Below are 18,433 nucleotides of genomic sequence, written 5' to 3' on the forward strand. Positions count from 1 at the left end.
CTTAAAATGTCCTAAAACACTTTACAAAAATTCAAAAGGGCCAATAAAGGGAACCATTTTAAAATAAATTCTATTATGTATAAATTATGGGATTAAAAATTAGTGATAAGAAGACTCAACTCTGTTACCTTTCTGTGCCTGTTATCCAAGACAGAACATCAATTTTTCCACATATGAAGATTTTCCTACTGAAGAGCTATACTACACAGCAAGATTCTTATCATTTAACACATATGCAAGTAAGATAACATAATGATACCTGAGCAAAAAGGTAGGCCATGACAAAGTCGTCAAGAAGAGGAGTTTCAGCACCTCGAGATATCCCATACCGATAGGTTCTGTTGCTGCCGTTACAATACCAGTAAGGAAAGTAAAATCTAGGAGACAAAATATTCAATCAGCCTCAAATAGTTAAAATGGAAACAAAATGTATACATACAACCACTTCCAGCATACTGAAAGGTATTATCCCATAACCAGAAAACATAGCTAACAGTGTTAAATACAAGTTGGGGACAAAAGAAAATCTGAATAAGACCATGATAATGTAGACAGAAAATTAAGAAACACAAGTGTACAATCAATATGCTGCCTGCTTCTATGTGCAGAATGCAAAAGCAATAATAGGAAACAGAGAAATATAGAAATAAAATATTAAAAATTTTTTAATATTAATCCAATAATATCAATAAAGGAATTCAAAAAAATACTGATTTGGCATGAAAACAAATAATTGCTTCTTCCTTTAAGGAATGGGGGTTATCACGCTAAGATATCACTTCATACAAGTCAGAATGGCTAGTGCCAAAAAGACAAAAAATAACAAGTGCTGGCAAAGATGTGGAGAACAGAGACCTTCTATGCGGAGAACAGAGACCTTCTATGCACTTTTGGTAGGACTGACTGTTAACTGGCATGGCCACAATGGAAAACAGTGTGGAGAATCTCAAAATACTAAAAACAGAAGTACCATACAACTGGGTATATAATTCCACTACTAAGTATTATCCAAAGAAAATGAAAACACCCAATTTGAAATGACATAGGCACCCCTATGCTTCCTGCAGCATAATTTACAACAGCCAAGATGTGAAAGCAACCTAAGTGTCCATCAAGAGAAGAATGGATAAAGAAGGTATGTTGTATATACACAATGGATTATTACTCAGCCATAAAACAGAATGAAATTTTACCATTCACAACAACATGGGTAGACCCAAAGGGTATTATGCTAACTGAAACAAGTCAGAGAAAGACTAATATCATACTTCACTTATACGGAGAATCTAAAAAGTAAAACAGATTAACAAAAAAGTTAAAAAGGAACAGACTAATAAACACAGAGAAAACAAACTGGTGGTTGTTGGGGGGAGGGGAGAATAGACAAAGGGGAATTAAGAGGTACAAACTTCCAGTTGTAAAATAAGTAAGTCATGGGGATGTAAAGTACAATATAGGGAATATAGTCAATAATATTGTGGTAACTTTGTATGGTGATAGATGTTACCATGGTGAGCATTTTATAACGTATATAATTGTCAAATCACTGTGTTGTCTATCTGCTGCTAATATGTCAGTTACATATGAATATAAATGAATGAATGAATAAAATAGGTTAAAAACTTGTCCTTCAAAGAAACTAAAAATATCCTATATTGCTTTATTTACATCTTTACTGAGATAATAATTCACATACCTTCAAGTTCACCCATTTCAAGCATACAATTCAATGTTTTTTACTATATACCTAGCACTGTACAAACATTCCCACGATCTAATTTCAGAACATTTTCATCCCCACTAAAAGAAACTCCATACCTATCAGCAGTCACATCCAAATCACCCCACCTACTCCCCAGCCCTGAATTCCCACTAGTCTCTCTATAAATTTGCCTGTTTTGAATATTTTATATAAATGGAATCATATAATATGTGGCTTTTTCTACCTTCTTTCACTAAGCATATGCTCAAGGACTATCCACCTTATAGCAAGTATTAGCACTTCATTCCTTTTTATTGCCCAGTTAATATTCCCTTACATGGCTAAATCACATTTTGCTTCTTCATTCATCACTTGATGGACATTTGGGCTGTTTCCATCTTTTTGCTATTGTGGAACACTGCTGCTAAGAACTATATGTACAACTGTCTCTCTCTCTCTCTCTCTCTCTCTCTGTGTGTGTGTGTGTGTGTGTTAGTCCGACATACATACTTAGGGATGGAATCGATGTATCATATGTTAATTTTATGTTCATCTTTTTGAGGAACAGCCAAACAATTTTAAAAATTGGCTGTACTAGTTTATATCTCCAAAAGCAACACATGATCGTCTCAATAGTTCACATCCTTGCCAACACATGTGGAGAGTTTAGCTAAGTTAATCTTTGGTATTGTTGCCTTGGCATCCATTTTGTTTAGCTAAGAGGCCTGCAGTGATCTTAAAATGACAATAGCCCCTCATGCAAATGCATGCCCTAGAGAACAGCCTATTGAGTCATAAGCAAATACAAGTTTCTGATACAGCTTCCTAACAATCTCCTGTTTCCCAGCACCTAACCCTTACTGAAGTCAATAAGTCAACAAGACACCCAACATGGCTTATCAAAGACCAGCTCTTTTGGCTTGAACTAAATTTGGAACCCCAAAATTAAAATTGGAACCCCACTCACAAACCCTAGTAAAGGCATGTGCCCTGGGTCCTGTGTCTCTGTACTACTCTGCCTTGATCTCCCCATATGGTCCCTGGAGGCCTGCAGGGTACTTCCTCCAGGACCTGTGAATAATAAACTTTTCTACTTTGGTTTCTCTTCTGCTCTGTTGTTGAAGCATGGCTCACTACCTAGCACCCTATGCTCTACGTAAAAAGTGATCATTTGAGGGGCACCTAGTGGCTCAGTCAGTTAAGTGTCTGCCTTCGGCCCAGATCATGATCCTAGGTGGTGGGATCAAAGCCCCACATCAGGCTCCCTGCCTGCTTCTTTCTCTCCCCCTGCCATTCCCTCTGCTTGTGAGCTTGCTCTCTCTCTTTTATTTATAAATAAAAATCTTTTTTAAAAAAGGTGATAATTAGAAAAATTTATAACTTTTTATTGACCATTTTTTATACCTTTGTCATCCTATTGGGGTAAAGTGGTATGCTGTTGTGTTTATGATTTACATTCCTCCTAAAGATTAATAATATTGAGCATCTTTTCATGTGCTAACTGGTTATCTGTATGTCTTATTTAGAAAAATGCTATTCAAACCCTTTGCCCTCATTTTCATTGGCTAGCTGTCATTATACTGTTGAACAAGAGTTCTTTATGTATTCCAAATACAAAACCTTTGTTAAATATGATTATAAACACTTTCTTTTTTTTGTGGGCTGTCTTTTCACATTCTTGACAGCATCCTTTGATGCACAAACATACCTTTTGATGAATCCCAACTAATCTATTTTCTTGCATCACTTTAACTTTTGGTACCATACTGAAGGAACCACTGCCTACTCTTAAGTATACAAAGATGTACTCTTATATTGTCTTCTAAGAGTTTTACAGATTTAGCTCTTAGATTTAGGTCTATGATTCATTTTAAGTAAATGTTTTGTATATCTGTAGTGTGACATAACTATACATTATGTATAGTAACTTCATTACTATACATGTGAATATCCAGTTGTCCCAGCAGCATTTGTTGAATGAACGGTTCCCATGAACTGTCTTAGTACTCTTATCAAGTATCAATCACCATAATATCAGGGATTACATCTGCACTGTTAGTTCTGTTCCACTAACCTATGTACCTAACCTTAAGCCAATACCATGCTGTCTTAATTACTAAAGTTGTGGAGTAAGTTTTGAAATTAGGAAGCATAAATCTTCCAACTTTGTTCTTTTTCAAGTGTTTTGACTATGTCAAATCACTTTGATATTTTTACCATCAACTTGTCAATTTCTGCAGTAAAGACATTTAGGATTTCAATAGAGACTATTAACTACACAGATCAATTTGAGGAGTACTTCCATTTAACAGTATTAAGTCTTCTGATCCATAAACATGAGCTATCTTTCCATTTAGGTAAGTGTTTCTTTAAATTCTTTCAATGGAGCACCTGGGTGGCTCAGTCAGTTAAGCAGTTGCCTTTGTCTCAGGTCATGATCCCAGAATCCTGGGATCCAGCCCCATGTCCCTCTCCCTGCTCAATGGGGAGTCTGCTTCTCGCTCTCCCTCAGTTGCTCCCCCGGTTTGTGCTCTTGCTAGCTCTCTCTCTCTCTCTCAATAAAATCGTTAGGAAAAAAATAAATTTCTTCAGTGATATCTTACTTTTCTCAATGCATAGTTTTTGCACTTCTTTTGTGAGGCTTATCCCTAAGTTCTCTTCAAACGTTGTTGAGAGAAATATAACCAATTTTTATATATTGATCTTCTATCCTCCAAATGACTAAACTCATTTACTTAGTTCTAATAGTTTATTAATTCCTGAGGATTTTTTTTTAACAAATTATTTATTTAGGGGGAGGGATGGACAGAGAGAGAATCCTCAAGCAGGCTCCCCACAGAGTGTGGAGCCCAACTCAGAGCTTGATCCTGGGACCCCGAGATCATGACGCAAGCCAAAATTGAAAGTCGGACACTCAACCAACCGAGCCACCCAGGTGTCCCTCCTTGCGATTTTTTTATATGCAAGACCATATCATCTGTAAATAGAGATTGTTTTACTTCTTTGCCAATATGCCTTTTTTTTTTCTTTTCCCGGGCTAGAATCTACAGTATAAGGTTAAAAAGAAGTGGTAAGAATGAGTATCTTTTGTCTTGTTCCAGATCCCTGGAAGAAAGCAATCAGTCTTCTACCATCATGGATAATATTGGCTTTGGCATTTTTGTAGAAGCACTTTGTGAGACTGAGGAAGCTCCTTTCCATCCCAATTGCATTGACTATTTTGATCATAATAGGGTGTTGGATTGTGTCAAATGTTTTTTTCTGTTTCAACAAGATGATCATGTGGTTTTGGTCCTTTAACGAATACAGTGCTATATAGTGATTGATTTGGGGATATTACAGCAACCTTATATTTCTTAGAATAAATCCCTTGTCATGGTATTTGATCCTTTTTAAATATTGCTGGATTTGGTCTGCTAGTATTTTGAAGACTTTTTACACCTGTATTCGTAAGGAATACTGACCTATAGTTTTCACTTCTTCTGGATATCTGCCTGGATTTAGTAGTAGGGTAATACTGAACTCACAGAATGAGTTAGGAAGTGTTCCTTTCTTTTCATTTTTTTTGTGAATAATTGGTATTAATTTTTGTTAATGTTTGATAGAATTTACCACTGAAGCCATTTGGGCCCAGGCTTTTCTTTGTGGGGATTTTTAAAAATTATTAATTCGATGTCTGTACTTATATGAGAGGTCCATCAGACTTCCTGTTTCTTCTTTTGGCAATTCCTATAGTTTGTTCTTTCTAGCCATTTGTTCACTTCATTTTGGCTATGTAATTTGTCGGCATTCAATTGTTCCCTGTGGTCTTTATTTCTATAATGTCACAGTGATTGATGTTCTCTCTTCTTGAGATGTTCTCTCTTATTATTTTTAATAATTTAAGCTTCTTTTTATCTTAATCAATCTAGCTAAAGACTTAGCAATAGTGTCAATCTTTTCAAAGAACCAACTTTTTGTTTCTTGGTTTTCTGTGGGTTTCCTTCCTCTTTCTCATTTATTTCTACTCTGATCTTTATTACTTCCTTCCTTTGACTTGCTTTGAGTTCTACTCTTCTTTTTCTACTTTCTTAAGGTAGAATACTCTTAATTACAGAACTTTCTCCTTTTTCACCATAGCTGTACACAGCTATGAATTCTCACCTAAGCACTGTTTAAACTGTGACTACAAGTGGACATGTTCATTTTTAGTCCTATCAAAGTATTTTCTATTTTCCCTTGTGATTTTTGTCTTTGACTAAGTAGTTACTTAGAACTGTTGTTAATTACCACATATTACTGAATTTCCCAGTTTTCCTTCTGTTAATGATTTTGAAATCAATTCCACTGTGGTCAAAGAACATACTTTGTATTATTCCAGTCTTTTAAAACTTAACTGAGACTCATTTTGAAGACTAACATGTGGTCTCTTCTAGAGAATGTGATTGTGCTATTGATGGGTGGAGTATTCTATATAAGAACATCTAGTTGGTTTATAGTGTTGCTCAAATCTTCCTTTATCTTGCTGATCTTTTGTCTAGCTGCCTTATCCATTACTGAAAGTCATATATTGAAGTCTTCAACTACTAATGTGGAATTATCTATTTTTGCCTTCAATTCTGTCAGTTGTTGGCTTAATGGATTTTGGAGTTCTGTCATCAGATCCAAGTTACAGCAATTATAAACAAATATTATGTTTTTCTGACTCATTAACTCTTTTTTTATTATTATAAAAAGTCCTTTCTTTGTGTCTAGTAACAATTTATTTTTCAATCAATCTTGTCTGATATTAATATTGCTGCACCAGCTCCTTTTTGGTTATTGAGGGCCTGTTATATCTTTTTCAATCCCTTACTTTCAGTTTACTTGTGTGTTTTAATGTAAAGTGTGCCTCTTATAATAGACAGCATGTAGGATAGGAAAAATACATAAATTTGATAAGAGAAACAATTTTTAATTCTTTTTTTTTTAAAGATTTTATTTATTTATTTGACAGAGAGAGAGAGAAATCACAGGTAGGCAGAGAGGCAGGCAGAGAGAGAGGGGGGAATCAGGCTCCCTGCTGAGCAAAGAGCCCGATGTGGGGCTTGATCCCAGGATCCTAAGACCATGACCTGAGCCAGAGGCAGAGGCTTAACTCACTGAGCCACCCAAGTGCCCCCAATTTTTAATTCTTTTGTTTGTTTGTTTGTTTCCAATTTTTAATTCTTAAGATGAGGTCAGCAAACTCTGCTTCACAGCCCCATTCTGGTCCACTGTTAAGTTTTTACAAATAAAGTTTTATTGGAACACAGTCATGCCCATTCATTTACTTACTAGTCATGGCTGCTTTCACACTATAATAATAGAACTGAATAGTTAGAACAGAGATAATATAGCCTAAAATATTTACTACTGGTCTTTTACGGATAAAGACTGTAGACCTCTGCTCCACAGACCTTTTCAAATCAAAAAATACACTTGCTAATTGCAGAAAGTATAGTCATTACACAGAAAGTGAAAAAATATTCTTAAGAAGATACTGATATTTTATCAATCATACGTAGCATGTTAGCATGCTTCTTTAAATACAACTTTGTAAAGTCTTAAACCTGCAAAGAAGTCTTATATAACTTTGGGTAGATTAAATCCTAGGTACTTGCATTTTTTGTTGCTACTAGTTATTTTAAATGACCCCTTTTCTGTATGTGGAGTATAGAAATAGTTGATTTTTTAACATACTGATCATACAGATCTAGCACTCTTCACACTCTTCTGAATGCTTATTACTGATGCCTAAAGTTGTTTATATTATCTACGTTAACAATCATCTCCAAAAAAATGACTCTTTATTTCTTTGTTCACAATTATTAAATATTTTATTCATTTTTCTTGTCTTACTGTACTTGTTAGCAACTCCACTAAAATCCTAAACAGAAGCAGTGGTGGTGGCTTTCTTTGTTTTCTATCTTGTGTTTGATTTTACAGAGATTGTTTCTAACACCTCACCATTTGAGAATACTATTTGCTGCCTGCTAAGGCTATTTCTCTTGAGTCTTAGTTTTTGTTAAGGCTTCGTTTTTTTTCCCTTAAGATCATGAAGAAGTCCAAGTGCTATTTTACTGTGCAACACTGACGCTGCAAATGGAATGAATCTATTTCATAAAAGCCACAGATCAAACTTATTACTTTGTTTTAGCCTTTGAATAGAAAAGCACCTCTGGATTGCTCTATATTGGTACTATAGATGTCTATAAATTATGAAATGAATTAACTAATAATATGAGGCCATAAATAAACACTGGCAAAAACACATCTTTCCTTCACTTCAACTTTAAAAATTAAATTATTAAAAAGAGATGTGAGATTATATTTTATTGCACAAAACACTGAATTTCCTGGGAAACTAACAATATTCCAACATTTGGGATTTTGTTAGTAAAGGCCATTCTCATCATCATAAAATTTAATTTATAATCACAAGTGGTAAAGTAGCATCCCACCAGAAAAGCTCAAGAGCAGTCTAGTGAAAAACTATATAAAAACATGTCATCTGGTGGACAGAATATCTTAAATGAAGTTCTGGTCTCTATTATAAAGTACCTTGCAATTTAAAAATATGTTTGATAATTTCTCTCACTTTGCCTTTTCACAATTAAATGAATCGCTTTATTGGAGAAAGTACCTTATTCTGTAGAGTACATTGTGCCTGGTTGATTCATCTATATGGAAGACATGGTTGGGCGGATACCAAATCCTTTCTGTTTCACTCATTAAAGCAAACATACTATGATACACAGGTGTGATTCCTAGGAAAGAAGTAGAAAAAGAAATGATTACAGATACTAACAAGTACATTTATATAACATCCATTAATTTATAATGGCATTAAAAATAACAACTTTTTTTTAAATTTTTTATAAACATATATTTTTATCCCCAGGGGTACAGGTCTGTGAATCGCCAGGTTTTCACACTTCACAGCACTCACCAAAGCACATACCCTCCCCAAAGTCCATAACCCCACCCCCCTTCTCCCAACCCCCCTCCCCCCAGCAACCCTCAGTTTGTTTTGTGAGATTAAGAGTCACTTATGGTTTGTCTCTCTCCCAATCCTATCTTGTTTCATTGATTCTTCTCCTACCCACTTAAGCCCCCATGTTGCATCACCACTTCCTCATATCAGCATGAATGCAGTAGCAATTGATATCTTTTGGTTCAACATGGCTTATAACTGAATTCTTAATTAAATCTTTTTTCCCTACATTTTAAAATATGACTGCTGGAACTATTTCAGATTTTAAAAAACATCTTAACCAATTATTTTCGTTTTCTTACACAGAAAGGTCGACTGTGTGGTTTTAGTGGCACCTGGGTGGCTCAGTGGGTTAAAGCCTCTGTCTTCGGCTCGGGTCATGATCCCAGGGTCCTGGGATCGAGCCCCACATCGGGCTCTCTGCTCTGCGGGGAGCCTGCTTCCTCCTCTCTCTCTCTCTGCCTGCCTCTCTGCCTACTTGTGATCTCTGTCAAATAAATAAAATCTTTAGAAAAAAAATTTGTGTGTAGTTTTAATTGATAATAAGGGTATCAACTGAAATATTTAGAGGTCACTGGATACGTTTAAGAGACTAGCACAGCAGTTTTATTTTTAAATGTCAAATTTTACACCGTAAAATTTTACAGAAGATACTGTAAAAACTGTATCTTCTGCACTACTTAAACTTACAGTGAAAAATTTTAAATGTCAACTTAAATTGCAAGGGTATGTGATTTTTTTCAAAGATATTTTAGGAGCTATATTAACAAAGATTTGAAGGCTATTGAACTTTTTATTTTTTTATTTTTATTTATTTTTTAAATTTATTTTTATTATTGGACAGAGATCACAAGTAGGCAGAGAGGCAGGCAGGAGCAGGCTCCCCGCTGAGCAGAGAGCCAAACGTGGGGCTCGATCCCAGGACCCTGAGATCATGACCTGAGCCAAAGGCAGAGAGGCTTAACCCATGGGGCTACCCAGGTGCCCTGGCTATTGAACGTTTTAAAAAAACATATGAAACAGCAAAGCCACACAGTTAATTAATGCACATTACTTCCCAGCACACAGAAAACACAGTCTTTTCAAAATGCTAGGGAATAATCACACACCATGTTCTCTAACTACACTTCAACTAAATAAAAAAATGAGTATTTTAAAAATATTTAAACCTATATATTTAAAAACATATGCCTCAAAAAAACCCCAAAGTATATTTATTCTAATAATGTTTTCATTCTTTTCCACTGTAAACAAAAATGACACCAACTTGACACACTGACAACAAAGATTTACAATTTTTATTAAAATTATCACAACTGCTTACTCCTAGATATGTAATAATTTCAGTAAGTTACACAATATAAAAGTAACTTTTAAACTGTAACCTTGCATTCATTCTTGTATTTACATACATTTCTAAAGACCTCACAGGTCACAGGAGAAATTATAACAGAAACTAAAGAGTATTTATAATGAATAATGATTAATAACATGTATTAAAAATTAAGGAACAGGAGCACCTGGGTGGCTCACTAGGCTAACTGGCTGACTCGGTTTCAGCTCAGATCATAATCTCACAGGTTGTGAGACAGAGTCCCACGTTGGGCTTTGTGCTCAGAATGGGGTCAGCTTGAAGCTGCTCCCCCAACATGCACACACACTCTCTTTCTCTCTAAAATAAACAAATAAGTATTTTTAAAAAGATTAATAAAAATAAAATTATGGAATATAACTAAGCTGATACGTAAGAGGGAAAATTATAGCTTTAATCCAATTATATCAGAAAATAACAGAATAATCTAACATTACATTAAAAAAAACAACAGCATAGGGGCGACTGGGTAGCTGAGTGGGTTAAGCCTCTGCCTTCGGCTCAGGTCATGGTCTCAAGGTCCCAGGATCAAGTCCTGCATCAGGCTCTCTGCTCAGCAGGGAGCCTGCTTCCTCCTCTCCCTCTGCCTGCCTCTCTGCCTACTTGTGATCTCTCTTTGTGTTGAATAAATAAATAAAACATTTAAAAGAACAAAAAACAAAACCCAAAAAAATCCAACAGCGTAATCTCTAAGAGAGCTGAAAAAATGTGAAAGCATAGAAGTTAACAGAATAAAGATTCAGTAAAGAGAACCAACAAAATAAAAGCTCATTATTTGCATTGACCAACAAAATAAACAAGCTTTTGTCAAATCTGAGCAAGGAAAAAAAAAAAAAAAGATAAACCCTAATGATTTTTTAAAGTGTAATTATAGGTTATAAAGACAAAAATAGATAATGCCAATAAACTTGAAAATACAGACAGACAATATTAAAAACACATATAACTTTAAAAAATGGATTCAAGAACAAAAAACTTCAAAAGGAACCATAATATATTCATGTAAAAAAAATAAAGAAGAAGAAAGGCAGGGAGGTAAGAAAAGTAACAAGAAGAAAGGAAAAAACACAATTAGGCCCAGAGGAAGTTTATATGTGAGTTCAATGAAACATGAAAGACAATTCTAATCTTCTGTATACTATTATAGAAGAAAGAGAGAGAGAATAGGGAAATTGAAATAATTTGTGAGAAAGAAAAACCCTAAACATTTTAATTATCAGCAAACCAAATCCTATAACGTTTCTTTAAAGAAAATTAAGACAAAGTTCATTTGTCTTACAACAGTTGAGATGGCTTAACTGGAAAAATTAATGTAATTCTTCCTAACAATGAATCAGAGGAAAATGTGAAAATGGCAAAATAATACATTTGAAAGGTTGTGTGGTGACTACACTGGTAAGTATTATATTCTTCTATGCAAAGTATTACTTTAAATATTTTATAATAAAAAAATCAGGATTAAAAATGCAAAATTAAAGTGAAAATGGCAAAAAATGGATCTCAGTCACAACAGAGCAATTAAAAGAGTAATAACTAATAAACATGTGAAAGGAGGTAATATCTAGTATTGAAGAAAATGCAAATCAAAATTATAAAATAATCACTTTATACCACTCAGCTAGGAAAAACAGAAGGGATAACATCTAGGGCTGATTGGATGAGGTGAAAAGGGACTATGTCACATAATTGCTAGAAATGTCAACCTTTCAACCCAGCAATGTACTCCTAAAAGTACAGTAGTAAGAAAATGTAAATTCAAGAGTAGAAAAAATTTTTAAAATATGGTAGTGCAATCCATGGAGCAGAATATTAGGAAACTCAATAAAAAGAATTAATGCAAAAGTGTGTGGCTTGAATAAACTTTTCACATTATATGTTTCCATGATAAATGCAAGAAGCATAAAATATGATTCTAATATATAAAATAATAACCTCAAAATCCTAATGACTGTGTATAGGAGGGAGGGGGATTATGTCTCCATATATAATATGATGTATTTATATGATCAAGGAAAAAATAATAGAAGGATACACAAGAGATTACAGCCTCAGTTACTAATATGGGACAAAGAAAAGAATGGTTAAAAGTACAGTAGAGAAAAAATTTTTAAAATTTTTAAATTATGTTATGTTAGTCACCATACAGTACATCATTAGTTTTTGATGCAGTGTTCCATGATTCATTGTTTGCATAGAACACCCAGTGCTCCCTGCAATCCGTGCCCTCCTTAACACGCATCACCAGGCTCACCCATCCCCTCATTCTCTCCCCTCTAAGACCCTCAGTTTGTTTCACGGAGTCCAAAGTGTCTCATGGTTCTTCTTCCCTCTGATTCCCACCCCTTCATTTTTCCCTTCCTTCTCCTAATATCCTCTGTACTATTCCTTAAGATCCACAAATAAGTGAAACCATTTAATTGTCTTTCTCTGCTTGACTTATTTCACTTAGCATAATCTCCTTCAGTTCCATCCATGTTGATGCAAATGCTAGGTATTCATCCTTTCTGATGGCTGAATAATATTCCATTATATATATGGACCACACCTTTATCCATTCTGTCTGTTGAAGGGCATCTTGATTCCTTCTACATTTTGGCTATCGTGGACACTGCTGCTATGAACACTGGGGTGCATGTGACCTTTCTTTTCACTACATCTATATCTTTGGGGTAAACACCCAGTAGTGCAATTGCTGGGTCATTAGGATACCTCTATTTTTTAAGTTTTTGAGGAACCTCCATACTATTTCCCAAAAGTGGCTGCACCAACTTGCATTCCCACCAACAGTGTAAGAGGGGTTCCCCTTTCTCCACACTCTTTTCAACATTTGTTGTTTCTTGCCTTGTCATTTTTTGCCATTCTAACTGGTATAAGGTGGTATTTGCCTGATGGATAATGATGTTGAAGATTTTTTCATCTATTAGTCATCTGTCTGTCTTCTTTGGAGAATGTCTCTTCATGTCTTCTGACCACTTTTTGATTTACTTGATTTTTGGGTGTGGAGTTTGAGAAGTTCTTTACAGATCTTGGATATTAGCCCTTTGTCTGTAGTGCAAATATCTCCCCCCATTCTGTGGGTTGTCTCTTTGTTTTGTTGACTGTTTCCTTTGCCATGCAGAAGCTTTTGATCTTGAAGTCCCAATAGTTCATTTTTGCTTTTTTTTTTTCCACTTGCCTTTTTTAGGCAAGTGCTGTTGCCTTGAAAGAAGTTGCTTTGGCCTATGTTGAAGAGGTTACTGCCTATGTTCTCCACTAGGATTTTGATGGATTTGTCTCACATTGAGGTCTTTCAACCATTTAGAGTTTATCATTGTGTATGGTGTAAGAGAATGATCAAGTTTCATTCTTCTGTATAAAAAGATTCTGTCCAATTTTCCCAGCACCATCTATTGAAGAGAATGTCTTTTTTCCATTGGTTATATTTTGGCGAAGATTAGTTGACCATAGACTTGAGGGTCCATATCTGGGCTCCCTATTCTGTTCCATTGATCTATGTATCTATTTTTGTGCTAGCACCATCCCGTCTAGGTGATCACAGCTTTGTAATATAGCTTGAAATCAGGCAACGTGATGCCCCTAGCTGAGAAAAAACTTTTTCTGTTAATTTTTAAAATTTTTTTGAAATTTTTTTCTCACTGTAACACATACCCTCCCCAATATCCATCACCCAGCTTCGCCATCCCTTCCACCCTCCTCCCCTCCAGCAACCCTCCGTTTGTTTCCTGAGATTAAGAATCTCTAATGCTGGGGCGCCTGGGTGGCTCAGTGGGCTAAGCCTCTGCCTTCGGCTCAGGTCATGATCTCAGAGTCCTGGGATCGAGCCCCGCATCGGGCTCCCTGCTCAGCAGGGAGCCTGCTTCCCTCTCTCTTTCTCTCTCTCTCTGCCTGCGTCTCTGCCTACTTGTGATCTATCTCTGTCAAATAATAAATAAAATCTTTAAAAAAAAAAAAAGAGAGAGAGAGAGAGTCATATGAAGGGGCGCTTGGGTGGCTCAGTGGGTTAAGCCTCTGCCTTCGGCTCAGGTCATGATCTCTGGGTCCAGGGATCAAGCCCCGCATCAGGCTTTCTGCTCAGCAGAAAGGGAGCCTGCTTTCTTCCACCCCCTGCCTGCCTTTCTGCCTTCTCTCTGTCAAATAAATAAATAAATAAAATCTTTTTAAAAAGAGAGAGAGAGTCAAATGAAGTAAAGACTTCAATGAAGGCTTCTGAAGAGATAATGTATAAACTGAAAGCACATTAGGATTTAGTTATTCTATGTAATTGTAAGCAGAATACATAAAATGTATATATTCATAAAGAATCTGCTGTAAATGCTCCTGAAGCTAAAATAGCTAAATAGAAAAGAAAAGAGAGGAGCTATACAGCATAAAACTACAGACAGGAGAAGCATATAACCTGGCTGGACCAAGACAGGTTTGGTTTGTCTGCTGTGCCAGCATAATCATTAATAGCCTATCTTTTCACCTCGAAAGGATCCCAGTTTAAACAGTGATAATCTATATACCATTAGCTTAGAGTCTGATATGAGTCAAGTCTGAGCTCGGCCATTTACTAGCTAGGTAAACTTGTGGTAGTTAATCTAAGCTTATACTTCATCAACTAAGATTAAGGACAGAAAACTGAGTTCATAAGATAGTTGGAAGGATAAAATGCTATAATCTGAATAAAGCACTTGGCAAAGTACATGGCATATAATATGGGTTCCTCTGTAAAGATCCCAAGAGTATATCCTAACCAGGCTTCATAAACTGCATAAATAAATAAATAGGGTTTTTTGTTCTCTCTAACTGAATAAGCTAGAATGAGCCATACCAGTACCTTTCAAAATTTAATGTTTATCCCTATAACAACCTGGAGACTGTCTTTTGGCTTCCATGGTTTTTGCTGAAAACCTTGAAAAGCATGGTTTTGTTGAAAAAGATAGTTTCTGAAATAAAGGCCTTAAACGACACACTGGACCAGATGGACATCACAGATATATTCAGAATATTTCATCCCAAAGCAACAGAATACACATTCTTCTCTAGTGCACATGGAACATTCTCCAGAATAGATCATATCCTCGGTCCTAAATCAGGACTCAACGGGTATCAAAAGATTGGGATCATTCCCTGCATATTTTCAGACCACAATGCTCTAAAGCTAGAACTCAACCACAAAAGGAAGTTTGGAAAGAACCCAAATACATGGAGACTAAACAGCATCCTTCTAAAGAATGAATGGGTCAACTGGGAAATTAAAGAAGAATTGAAAAAAATCATGGAAACAAATGATAATGAAAATACAACGGTTCAAAATCTGTGGGACACAACAAAGGCAGTCCTGAGAGGAAAATATATAGCGGTACAAGCCTTTCTCAAGAAACAAGAAAGGTCTCAGGTACACAACCTAACCCTACACCTAAAGGAGCTGGAGAAAGAACAAGAAAGAAACCCTAAGCCCAGCAGGAGAAGAGAAATCATAAAGATCAGAGCAGAAATCAATGAAATAGAAACCCAAAAAACAATAGAACAAATCAACGAAACTAGGAGCTGGTTCTTTGAAAGAATTAATAAAATTGATAAACCCCTGGCCCGACTTATCAAAAAGAAAAGAGAAAGGACCCAAATCAATAAAATCATGCATGAAAAAGGAGAGATCACAACTAACACCAAAGAAATACAAACTATTATAAGAACATATTATGAGCAACTCTACGCCAATAAATTTGACAATCTGGAAGAAATGGATGCATTCCTAGAAACATATAAACTACCACAACTGAACCAGGAAGAAATAGAAAGCCTGAACAGACCCATAACCAGTAAGCAGATTGAAACAGTCATTAAAAATCTCCAAACAAACAAAATCCCAGGGCCAGACGGCTTCCTGGGGGGAATTCTACCACACATTTAAAGAAGAACTAATTCCTATTCTTCTGAAACTGTTCCAAAAAATAGAAATGGAAGGAAAACTTCCAAACTCATTTTATGAGGCCAGCATCACCTTGATCCCAAAACCAGACAAGGATCCCACCAAAAAAGAGAGCTATAGACCAATATCTTTGATGAACACAGATGCGAAAATACTCAACAAAATACTAGCCAATAGGATTCAACAGTGCATTAAAAAGATTATTCACCACGACCAAGTGGGATTTATTCCAGGGCTGCAAAGTTGGTTCAACATCCGCAAATCAGTCAATGTGATACAACACATCAATAAAAATAAGAACAAGAACCATATGATACTCTCAATAGATGCTGAAAAAGCATTTGACAAAGTACAGCATCCCTTCCTGATCAAAACTCTTCAAAGTGTAGGGATAGAGGGCACATACCTCAATATCATCAAAGCCATCTATGAAAAACCCACCGCAAATATCATTCTCAATGGAGAAAAACTGAAAGCTTTTCCGCTAAGGTCAGGAACACGGCAGGGATGTCCATTATCACCACTGCTATTCAACATAGTACTAGAGGTCCTAGCCTCAGCAATCAGACAACGAAAGGAAATTAAAGGCATCCAAATCGGCAAAGAAGAAGTCAAATTATCACTCTTCGCAGATGATATGATACTATATGTAGAAAACCCAAAAGACTCCACTCCAAAACTGCTAGAACTTATACAGGAATTCAGTAAAGTGTAAGGATATAAAATCAATGCACAGAAATCAGTTGCATTTCTCTACACCAACAGCAAGACAGAAGAAAGAGATATTAAGGAGTCAATCCCATTTACAATTGCATCCAAAACCATAAGATACCTAGGAATAAACCTAACCAAAGAGACACAGAATCTATACTCAGAAAACTATAAAGTACTCATGAAAGAAACTGAGGAAGACACAAAGAAATGGAAAAATGTTCCATGCTCCTGGATTGGAAGAATAAATATTGTAAAAATGTCTATGCTACCTAAAGCAATCTACACATTTAATGCAATTCCTATCAAAGTACCATCCATCTTTTTCAAAGAAATGGAATAAATAATGCTAAAATTCAATGGAACCAGAAAAGACCTCGAATAGCCAAAGGGATATTGAAAAAGAAAGCCAACGTTGGTGGCATCACAATTCCGGACTTCAAGCTCTATTACAAAGCTGTCATCATCAAGACAGCATGGTACTGGCACAAAAACAGACACATAGATCAATGGAACAGAATAGAGAGCCCAGAAATAGACCCTCAACTCTATGGTCAACTAATCTTCGACAAAGCAGGAAAGAATGTCCAATGGACAAAAGACAGCCTCTTCAATAAATGGTGCTGGGAAAATTGGACAGCCACATGCAGAAAAATGAAATTGGACCATTTCCTTACACCGCACACAAAAATAAACTCAAAATGGATGAAGGACCTCAATGTGCGAAAGGAATCCATCAAAATCCTTGAGGAGAACACAGGCAGCAACCTCTTCGACCTCTGACGCAGCAACATCTTCCTAGGAACAACGCAAAAGGCAAGGGAAGCAAGGGAAAAAATGAACTATTGGGATTTCATCAAGATCAAAAGCTTTTGCACAGCAAAGGAAACAGTTAACAAAATCAAAAGACAACTGACAGAATGGGAGAAGATATTTGCAAACGACATATCAGATAAAGGACTAGTGTCCAGAATCTATAAAGAACTTAGCAAACTCAATACCCAAAGAACAAATAATCCAATCAAGAAATGGGCAGAGGACATGAACAGACATTTCTGCAAAGAAGACATCCGGATGGCCAACAGACACATGAAAAAGTGCTCCATATCACTCGGCATCAGGGAAATACAAATCAAAACCACAATGAGATATCACCTCACACCAGTCAGAATGGCTAAAATCAACAAGTCAGGAAATGACAGATGCTGGCGAGGATGCGGAGAAAGGGGAACCCTCCTACACTGTTGGTGGGAATGCAAGCTGGTGCAGGCACTCTGGAAAACAGCATGGAGGTTCCTCAAAATGTTGAAAATAGAACTGCCCTATGACCCAGCAATTGCACTATTGGGTATTTACCCTAAAGATACAAACGTAGTGATCCAAAGGGGCACGTGCACCCGAATGTTTATAGCAGCAATGTCCACAATAGCCAAACTATGGAAAGAACCTAGATGTCCATCAACAGATGAATGGATCAAGAAGATGTGGTATATATACACAATGGAATACTATGCAGCCATCAAAAGAAATGAAATCTTGCCATTTGTGACAACATGAATGGAACTAGAGCATATCATGCTTAGCGAAATAAGTCAAGCAGAGAAAGACAACTATCATATGATCTCCCTGATATGAGGAAGTGGTAATGCAACATGGGGGCTTAAGTGGGTAGGAGAAGAATCAATGAAACAAGATGGGATTGGGAGGGAGACAAACCATAAGTGACTCTTAATCTCACAA

At 36.1% G+C, this 18,433-nt stretch overlaps 1 protein-coding gene across 4 annotated transcripts in view; it reads right to left on the minus strand.

Annotated features, from left to right (window-relative positions):
• Positions 1-18,433, minus strand: part of JAK2 (Janus kinase 2) — a 127,064-nt gene that overhangs the window by 61,336 nt on the left and 47,295 nt on the right. For all 4 annotated transcript variants that reach the window (XM_082694273.1, XM_082694275.1, XM_082694272.1 and 1 more), the window contains exons 4-5: positions 8,346-8,469; positions 260-377 (exon numbers count right to left, since the gene is read on the minus strand). In XM_082694273.1, the coding sequence (XP_082550399.1) occupies positions 260-377; positions 8,346-8,469 (242 nt within the window). The remainder of the gene's footprint in view (positions 1-259; positions 378-8,345; positions 8,470-18,433) is intronic.

This window comes from Mustela nivalis (genome assembly GCF_964662115.1).
Source record: "Mustela nivalis genome assembly, chromosome: 13".
In the NCBI taxonomy this organism is placed as follows: Eukaryota; Metazoa; Chordata; class Mammalia; order Carnivora; family Mustelidae; genus Mustela; species Mustela nivalis.